Raw genomic sequence first — 10,069 nt, 5'->3', positions numbered from 1 at the left:
ACTTTAAAAGTTCCTCTCCTGCTGATGTTCAGGTGTATATCAGTATGTAGTCTCTACTTACTTTAAAGAGTCCTCTCCTGCTGATGTCTCAGGTTTATATCAGTATGTAGGTCTCAACTTTAAAGAGTCCTCTCCTGCTGATGTCCAGGTGTATATCGTATGTAGTGTCTCTACTTTAAAGAGTCCTCTCCTGCTGATGTTCAGGTGTATATCAGTATGTAGTGTCTCTACTTTAAAGAGTCCTCTCCTGCTGATGTTTCAGGTGTATATCAGTATGTAGTGTCTCTACTTTAAAGAGTCCTCTCCTGCTGATTTCAGGTGTATATCAGTATGTAGTGTCTCTACTTTAAAGAGTCCTCTCCTGCTGATGTTTCAGGTGTATATCAGCATGTAGTGTCTCTACTTTAAAGAGTCCTCTCCTGCTGATGTTCAGGTGTATATCAGTATGTAGTGTCTCTACTTTAAAGAGTCCTCTCCTGCTGATGTTCAGGTGTATATCAGTATGTAGTGTCTCTACTTTAAAGAGTCCTCTCCTGCTGATGTTCAGGTGTATATCAGTATGTAGTGTCTCTACTTTAAAGAGTCCTCTCCTGCTGATGTTCAGGTGTATATCAGTATGTAGTGTCTCTACTTTAAAGAGTCCTCTCCTGCTGATGTTCAGGTGTATATCAGTATGTAGTGTCTCTACTTTAAAGAGTCCTCTCCTGCTGATGTTCAGGTGTATATCAGTATCAGTGGTTGCGTTCGTAACATTTCCGTCATAATCCATTATTATCCGTCATTTTATTTTTCATGTTTTAATGATGAGATGAGACCTATTTAATATTTATGTTTGGGTTCTGAGCAGCAAATGTTCATTCATTCATGTTTTAATGATTCATTGCAGAACTTTTAAGGGCATGGAGAAACAAAAAGATGAACAGAGACACCGACCGTGGTTTTTTTTCATGTCAACACGAACATGAATGATTTATTTGTTCCTGACAGACAGCAGAGGGGGCAGGGGCCGCTAACAACACCGCGACCATTGAGCCTCAACAGGCAAATATGAACAATGCCATCGTTTTAAATGAGACGATTACAATCAGAATATGAACAAAACATTTACAAGACCAACTCAATGGACCTGCTGAAGCGTGAACGCTGATTTCTGCATCGCCGTGCCCCCCCTCGGACGAATCCGCATCTTAGCTTCTCTACAGATGTCGCAGAACATTCTGCCGTCTTCCCTCCTCAGCTCCCGCTTGAACTCCTTGCCACTGGCTTGCCCCTCTGCCGCTGGCTGAACGTTGTCAGTTTTAGTCTTACTGGCTTGTCCTTCATCCTCCACCGCATCAATCCCTCTTTTCACCTCGTTTATCCACACCATCACAATCACTGGGCTTATTAAAAAAGCTTCGGACGATCAGCTGCCGTGACATTTTGCGATTGCTAAAGCCGGTCAAACAACGAGGTCAAAAACAAGACTAGACAATAGCTACTTAATATGCACACACTCGCCACCAACTGGACAGGGGTGTGAATCACTAAATAATAGTTACAGACTACAGTAGAGTAGATCGCCCTCAGTCGAGCTGGCCACTAAGGATGTCATATAATGTGGGCCGCTAGTGGACATTTTTGCGCTGTTCCGAGTTGTGTTCTAATCTGTCAAAATGACAGACTGCTTTCAGATTTTTCCGTCATTGTTAGAAAAAATCCGTCATTGGCGGGAAATATTCGGTTAACGTGACCTCTGATCAGTATGTAGTGTCTCTACTTTAAAGAGTCCTCTCCTACTGATGTTCAGGTGTATATCAGTATGTAGTGTCTCTACTTTAAAGAGTCCTCTCCTGCTGATGTTCAGGTGTATATCAGTATGTAGTGTCTCTACTTTAAAGAGTCCTCTCCTGCTGATGTTCAGGTGTATATCAGTATGTAGTGTCTCTACTTTAAAGAGTCCTCTCCTACTGATGTTCAGGTGTATATCAGTATGTAGTGTCTCTACTTTAAAGAGTCCTCTCTACTTTTGTCAGGTTATATCAGTATGTAGTGTCTCTACTTTAAAGAGTCCTCTCCTGCTGATGATCAGGTGTATATCAGTATGTAGTGTCCTCTACTTTAAAGAGTCCCCTCCTGCTGATGTTCAGGTGTATATCAGTATGTAGTGTCTCTACTTTAAAGAGTTCTCTCCTGCTGATGTTCAGGTGTATATCAGTATGTAGTGTCTCTACTTTAAAGAGTCATCTCCTGCTGATGTTCAGGTGTATATCAGTATGTAGTGTCTCTACATGTCTCCATGCTGTAATGTTCAAAAAGCTCTTTATTCTTCTCATACTGCCTGTGCTGCAGCACCTCTTTTCACCCTCTGTCTGAAACCAAAGCCCAGTCTGCTCTGATTGGTTAGCTGACCGGCTCTGTTGTGATTGGTCAACCGCTTAGAGATGTCCCGCCGCTTATCCAATCACGTACAATGTGTTGGAGGGCTAGCCAATAGACGTGTGAGTATTACATAGTGATGTCACTAGGCCACAGGGACTATTTTTGTTACTGTTTTTCTGTCTTTAAAGTCGCAGACTAGCCGGATAATTCAGGAAAGGAAGCGAAAGCCACACATGAAAAATAAAATATTTAAAATATATCTAGGCTCATGTTTTCACACCTCTTACAGGCAGATAGTGTCTCACATATCGATGCAACTTTCCCGGGCATCTGAAGAAATATGAACGTTAATATCTGACTTTATATAACTGCTATATTCTACAGAATTGTACACAGTCAGAGCTGCCATCTTTCTGAACTGTCATGCTGTGAAAATGCCCGAAAGACTTGATAAATAAAAAACCTTTTAACACCCACACGAAGCCACCGGGGCCTTTATTCCTGACAATGTGACGCTTTAGAAATACACTTTTTGTATTAAGTGCTTTAAGGTTACATGTGAACACAACAGCTTTTGGAGTGTGTAGGTGTGTGTGTATGTGTGTTAAGCAGAATGTAGGCGTGTGTGTATATGTGTGTGTGTGTATATGTGTGTTAAGCAGAATGTAGGTGTGTGTGTATATGTGTGTGTGTGTATATGTGTGTTAAGCAGAATGTAGTGTGTGTGCTGCGTGGGAGTTTAAACGCTGTTCGGGACTCTGCAGGGCCTCGGTTGCCATGGTGAACAATTGATACTTGAATTGAAATATTGTGAAGAATCGCTATAAATACGGAGAGTTAAAGACGAGCACAGGCTGAGAGCCGTCTGTTTTCCCATCTGTACGAGTGACAGCTCTCCATGCACGTCTTTATTTCTGGAGATTCTCTGACTCTTACTCCAATAGTTTTATCAGATGGCTGAAGTCGGATGGCTGAAGTCGGATGGCTGAAGTCGGATGGCTGAAGTCGGATTTAAATTCACAGTTTTGGTTTCTGTCTCAGCTTCCCGTTGGGTTTAATTGTTGCCTTTTTATTTCTGGTTTGTTTCTCATTGACTTGTTTCAAAGCCAAGCGCTGTATTCATGATGTCACATGGGCTGGACTGCTCACACATCCATTGGCTGATCATCCTGCATCATAACGTATTACATAGAGATTAAATATAAGATGTAATACAAACATAATTGTTGTGTGATGAAGCAGCAATGAATGTCCTTTGATCGGGGTTAACGGATCAGGGGAAATTACATGAGTGTATTGAATCACCAGGCAAATGAAAATTCTGGTAACTATGGACTTAAGGACAGATTTTGATTTATTATCTCTTGAGAGAAAAAGGGAATGTTTGATTATTATTTATCACTATATGGTCACTGGGAAAATATTTTCTAAAAGCTAGTTATACTTAAAGCAGCCGAACTGAGTACACGTGGTACTTGTGGTAACATAAGGAGTTGTGGCGATCTCCTTTGCATTTGGTTTACATTATTAAATTCGCAAAAATACACATTTAACTAGCATCATATCGAGCTATTCTCTAAGTCACAGAAAGGAGAACCAGCAGGACAACTGATGCCTGTGCAGGCTGACAGTCAAGTGTTATATTGTTTGTAACACAGGGGGTCCACGGGGTCTTAAAAAGTATTAAAAGTTGGTAAATCAATTTAGTGAAAATGAAGGCTATTAAAAAATATTAAACGGCATTTTCCAAGGTATTACATTTTGTAGCTTGTTTTCATTAAGTATATAAATGGTCCTTAAGGCCCTGACACACCAACCCGATTTTGGGAGTCAGAGGGCTGTCGGGCATTCGCGGCGCCGTAGTCAGGTTGGTGTGTCCCGCACCGTCGACCGTGACACGCCTTATTTGGACTGCCAGACCCGATGTTGAATCGGCCATGCATCGGGTCTGGCAGTCGGACCAATAATCACTCTGATTGGCTGTTCAGCTAGCAAATCAGTGCATGAGAAGCGAAGCGGAGTGTGAGGGACGTAAACAAACGATTTAAGAAGGCACACACAGACTGCTATTCATTTTCATCTCATCATGGCGATCTGGAATGATGCAAACGAAGACCTGCTCATCACCTTGATCCAGGAGAGGCCAGCTCTGTATGATATTACGGAGAAAAGATATTCTTCTTCTTCTCTGTCTTCCGGTTGTTGCCTCTTTTGAATGATGAATACACACTACCGCCGCCTGCTGGTAAGGAGAGTTATTGCCACTCACGCACTGAAGTCGGTGCGGTGTGTTCCCGTGCGACACATGGCCAAAACGCAGGAGAACACGGCCAGGCAACAGCCGACTTCAGCGTCGGCTAGTCCTCTGGTGACTGCTTGGTGTGTCAGGGCCTTAAGAGGTTGTGTTCTACCGTCTGCCTGAATGTAATCATGGCGTAGGTGTGTAGTGTGATTCTGTGTAGTAGCGAAGGTCCGTTTACGCCGGTTGCTAAGCAACATCGTTATGGGGAAATGCAAGTCTGCGTCCAAATGGTTGGAAGATACGGAGGAAGGACAATCAATACTGTATATAGTCAATGTGAGAGGAAGTGTGTCGCCAAGGTAACAGGTTAGAACTCCAAGTGGCGATGAGGACTTAAAATGTGTGGAAAGGGTCTTAATAAAGGTCTTACATTTGTCTTCAGGGTTCCTGCAGACACCCTGTAACACTAATCAACCAGAAACATGCCATTTATTCAAGAGAATGTATCTAATGGAGAAAGTTGTTCCCCTCTCGTTCTGATGCTCCTCCCTCAGTTCCCTGCAGTATCTCTGCTGTGTAAACCGTCTCTGAAACTCTTCCTGCTGTCAGAGAAGTTTCTCCTCCAGCCGAGCGTCTTTGTGCCGCTGTCTGCAGCCTGACAAGTGGGCGTCCACACAATGCATGCTGGGACAGCGGTCACCATGGAGACGTGTCCTTTTGACTTGATAATGTCCGTCTTTCACTGTGAACTGGAGGGGCGGAGAAAAGGGGAAGCGATGCGACGTAATTCACTGCAGATTAATAATGAAATGTGTGTGAGAGAGTTTGCACTGCAGCCACTTCTGACGGGAGAAATTACCACTTTTCTTACCATTTTGATTAAATCCAGAGGCGGGGGGATTGAGGATATGTTGCATCACAACGCAGCACAGAGCGTTGATAAGAGCTGAGGGTGAGAGAGGTGGGAGGACGTGGGCGAGAGAGAAAAGCTTCAGGAGATGCTGAAAAGATGCTCGGAGAGAAATGAAACTGAAACATTAACTCTGGTTTCTGTTTTTAAAGTTAGACACAGATTTTCTTGCAAATCATACGTTATGTAAGGCTGCAACTAAGCAAAGATGGACATTTGACACAGTGGCTTTTAGCAAAGCTCAAAAAGAAAAACCGAGAGAGATGAGTTATTGTTATTACAACGTGACTTCACTATTATTTAACAACTCTTTTTATTGGGTTCTTTTATTTGGGGTTAAGTACATTGTCAGAATAAGTGAGAAATAGATTTAACTTCTTTTAGACAGCTATCATACTGAATAAATATTACTGTGAATGTATGCAAACATGTATGGCATATGGCTGTCTAACAGAAGTTAAATCTATTCCTCACTTATTCTGACAATGTACTTAACCCCAAATAAAAGAACCCAATAAAAAGAGTTGTTAAATAATAGTGAAGTCACGTTTGTAATAACAATAACTCATCTCTCTCGAGTTTTCTTTTTGAGCTTTGCTAAAAGCCACTGTGTCAAGTGTCCATCTGGTGTTGCCGTCCGGAGTTGTCCAACATGGCGGACCCCTCTCGCACATGCGCAGAACCGATCGGGCAGGGTGACGGATCGGGTAGTGACAGCCACTATTTCAAGTATACTACTACGTCATCGAGCGGCGCCGAATGCCGGGCATTTAAACAGTCCTTCGGCGCCGCTCGATGACGTCGTATGCTTGAAATAGTGGCTCTCTACTCGACATTGAGAAACGGCCTCTCTCTCCTCCGGTCTTATTTCTCTGCGGACCCTTCGCCCTTCCTCTCTACACGACGACATCAGGTCGAGTGTAGCCTCTAGCTTCCTCAGTGTCATGCATCTGTCTGTGGCGACTGCGAATGTGCTGCAGCAGCCGTCAGCTGATCAGCAGAGAAATCCATCGTTTGTTTTAAAGCTCAAGCAAGCAATATTAAACGTAGGGTTGTTTTGAAGTCTGACTCTGAGGGCCTCCCCCCGGCAAAAAAACATGTTTCTAAAAACACCTTCCCCACGGGATGCCCCGCTTTCCCAACCCCTATGTGAGTAACAATTAAGAGATCAATGCAAAATGATCAGGTATCTGTTTTAACTATTTACACGTATGGCTGAGTATGGATTGGTTTAACACCTCAAATGTTGTGCTACATTTTGAATACGTCACATTTGGTTCTGGAAACTGACATTTCTCATTCTTTCTTAAAGCCATTATCAGTCACGTACAAATTGTCAAGAGATTTAGATAATACCAGCGTTAAAAGAAACCCTCTGTTGAAACGGTACAAATGTGAAGGAGGAAGTTGCTCAGCTCGCCATCCTGACATGACACACTTTCTAAAACCTGGGTGTGTGTTGTCATGACTCCATGGCTGGTGTGTGTCCATGTGTCTGTGTGCTTAATTGCTTCTGAATGAGTGCACATTGTGTTGGCGTCACTCAGGCAACACACACACACACACACACACACACACACACAGCCAGGGTCCCAGTAGCAGCGTATTTTTAGCGCAGCAACACAAGCAGCTCCAGCCTGACTGGTTGTTCAGCTGCAAGTGGGTGGCAAAAAAAAAAAAAAAAAAGACACACACACACACACATAATCTCATAAGTGTGTATCCCTGCATATTGTGGACTCTGCAGGTTTTTCATTCTGCAGCAATATTTCCATTGGTCTGTGGGAACACCGTTTTGCTTTTTAATGCAGCTTTCCACCCCTCCTCTCGTCCCTCGATGGACGTTTTTTACCGCAGACATCCACTGACATGTTCAGGATGAAATCATGTCGAGGCGGAGATGCGAGCGATGCCTCTGAGCTGCCGAGGTGTTTTTCTGCCCACTCATGGCGCTGCTCGCTGACTGCAGGATCAGAACTGCCTGGTGCTGAGTCGTGCTGCTGACTCGCTGCTCTCGGTTTGTTCAGACAGTGACAGCGAACGCACCGCATGCATTTTTGAAAAGCAGTCGATAAAGAGCGAGTCTGACGGCAACTCTTACACTGCTGCATGTAAAAACACCTCGTAATATAATCGATTAACAGTTCAATGCGTCTCTGATTTATATTTTTGGTTTAGTTAATATCAAGGTTTTCACAACCTGCTGACAAAGAGTAAAACCAACATTTGTCACCCAAACGTAGTCCAATGTCCGGTTATCCAGAGGTTTATCATCCGTCTTTTCATTTTCTGTGGAACCTTTTCTTTATTGCTGCAGCATTTCCAAAGTGTCTGCGTGTGCAGGTATCGGACATCCTTCTACCTGGTTCCGTGCTTCACCTCCTGCCGCACAGTGTGTATTATTATACATCACACTGTCAATAATACATTTAATGACCGTACAATATTCATGAGTTCCTAATCATTATGAATGATCTTGGGACTCTGACGATGCATCATTTTGTTAACATGCTAATTAAACACTCGGCTGTTTCCTGCTCTATAATATTTAAATTAACTCTATATTAGATGGACTCTACAGGTGGTTCAATATTTTACTAATAAATAGCATCGTTAAACTTCCCCAGTTTATTCCTTACATTAAAACAGATATTTTTTTTTATTACAAGTTTTATAACACATGTTGTTTAAATATGCAAATGAGGCTGTTTACTTTTGGTGTGTGTGTGTGTGTTCTTGTAGTATCGTGTTGTGAGCAGTGGGGGGCAGCAGCCTCTCAGTGTACAGATAAACTGACTGCAGCTCAAGAGGCAGGCTGCAGCCAATCACAGAGCAGAGTGACAGTCACATGACCCTCACAGCTGTGCAGACTTACTTTCATCCAGTTTAATCTTGAACAGAGTAAATGTTCTGAATCAGTGAAGAGACGTGTGAGGTTAGCAGCCCGATGCTGACATACAGAACATTGCCATTCATTTACAATATGAATATATGATGTTTTTGTCATTCTTTTAGTTTGTAGTTGATTTTGTACAAGCGTATTTGTACAGCTTATAGTCCCACTATAATCTGTTCATTGCGACAGCAGTTGTCTATCTGCAGATACAATCCAGACACCTGAAATGCAGCTTTCCCAGCTCCATACTTTATTTTATTTTGGCTGCAATGAACTTAATCTGCTCTCATAATTTGCACAGTGTAAAAAACCTATTTATTTAAGCCTTCTGTTGCCCCTCCACTAACCCTTCCTCTCTTTCTGTCTCTTCTTTTATCTCTACAGCTTTTTAGACGATCGTCTCGGCTGCCACTCAGAGCCGGTCTGAGATAGAGAGTGTGTGTGTGTGAGGCCGTGTGTGTGAGGGTCCCGTCCCTGAAGGACTCGGACGCAGCATCGTCATCCTCGGCGTGGGGGGTGGAGTCGCAGCGAGGTCGTCATGACGTCGGTGGTGGTGGCGGAGTTGGAGCACATGGAGGTCCAGCAGCAGCAGCAGCAGCAGCAGTTCAGCAGCGACGGCGTCAGCGTCAACAACCGCTGGGACGCCGACGACTGGGACAACGAGAACAGCTCGGCGCGACTCTTCGAGCGCTCGCGCATCAAGGCCCTCGCAGGTAGGACCGCCACAAACACATGATGGATGAACGGGTGAATGTGTGATGGGGTTTCCGTCCTGCTGTTTGGATTCAAGATCCATGTGGAACATCAACACGGACAAATATCAAGACACAATGCATGAAACACACATTTAACAGAACAGATCAATCGCTGAGAGAAAACCTGCTCAAAGAACCTTTAGCTTTGCATCTGGATTCAGCTCTGTAGGATGGACTGGAGCACAAAGGATGCTTCAGTCTGACCTTACTGAATCGAGGGGCCTTGTATCTCCCACTAGATGGTAGCAGCAGTTCATATTCTCTGTTCAGAACACGGTTTGGGTCGGAGGTGATGATGTTTGAAAAGCCTTATTCGGTTGTTATGATAGGCTGAGTCATAATGTCTCTGACCGGGTTGACCAAGGCTTTTATTGTCATGTGTGCATACAGTGTAGATATTGACAATGAACGTCTTAGGTCACAGGCTCCTCCAACTGAGCAACACGGATAATAGTGCAAGTAAATACGAATAGAATAGAATAGAAATAGTGCGGACAAAGTTAAAAGCACACAACGAAAAGTAAACTGAAATAAAGCGGGGAAAAAGGCAGAGTTGGGAGAGGAGCAAAAAGACGCGGCAGCCATCTTGGGGATTCCTCGAAGATGCCTTTGAGATTCAATGAAGCCAAGCGTTGGTTGAGTTCGTCAAAACACACACACCTGACACAAACACACACATCAAGCACACAGAGAAATAGGCCTCTTCTGAAGGGAAACCTCGTGTTTGAAATGTAGAAACGACACGTCTATTCCTTTCAATTATTGGCTTGAAGTGCTCATTCTCATTGTGTCCTTTAGTTGTGCATCAGGTGCATGACTTTTCGTGATAAACCCCAGTAGTTTGCAGATGACGCCCTGCTTTAGAAACGCCCGGGGAAACACTTTAAACACATCCTTGTTTATGT

The 10,069-nt window shown here is 43.5% G+C and overlaps 2 protein-coding genes across 2 annotated transcripts in view; both read left to right on the top strand.

Moving 5' to 3' along the window:
* The window catches only part of crls1 (cardiolipin synthase 1), a 404,081-nt gene extending 398,819 nt beyond the window's left edge, over positions 1-5,262 (top strand). The window contains exons 6-7 of the mRNA XM_071205608.1: positions 4,682-4,688; positions 5,168-5,262. Of these exons, the coding sequence (XP_071061709.1) occupies positions 4,682-4,688; positions 5,168-5,262 (102 nt within the window). The remainder of the gene's footprint in view (positions 1-4,681; positions 4,689-5,167) is intronic.
* A 3,539-nt stretch (positions 5,263-8,801) lies between these two features.
* sptbn1 (spectrin, beta, non-erythrocytic 1) overlaps positions 8,802-10,069 on the top strand; it is a 90,476-nt gene continuing 89,208 nt past the window's right edge. The window contains exon 1 of the mRNA XM_034100366.2: positions 8,802-9,122. Within this exon, the coding sequence (XP_033956257.1) occupies positions 8,948-9,122 (175 nt within the window). The 5' untranslated portion in view covers positions 8,802-8,947. The remainder of the gene's footprint in view (positions 9,123-10,069) is intronic.

The sequence above is a fragment of the Pseudochaenichthys georgianus genome, chromosome 15 (genome assembly GCF_902827115.2).
Source record: "Pseudochaenichthys georgianus chromosome 15, fPseGeo1.2, whole genome shotgun sequence".
In the NCBI taxonomy this organism is placed as follows: Eukaryota; Metazoa; Chordata; class Actinopteri; order Perciformes; family Channichthyidae; genus Pseudochaenichthys; species Pseudochaenichthys georgianus.
This window is presented reverse-complemented; position numbering and strand designations above follow the sequence as displayed.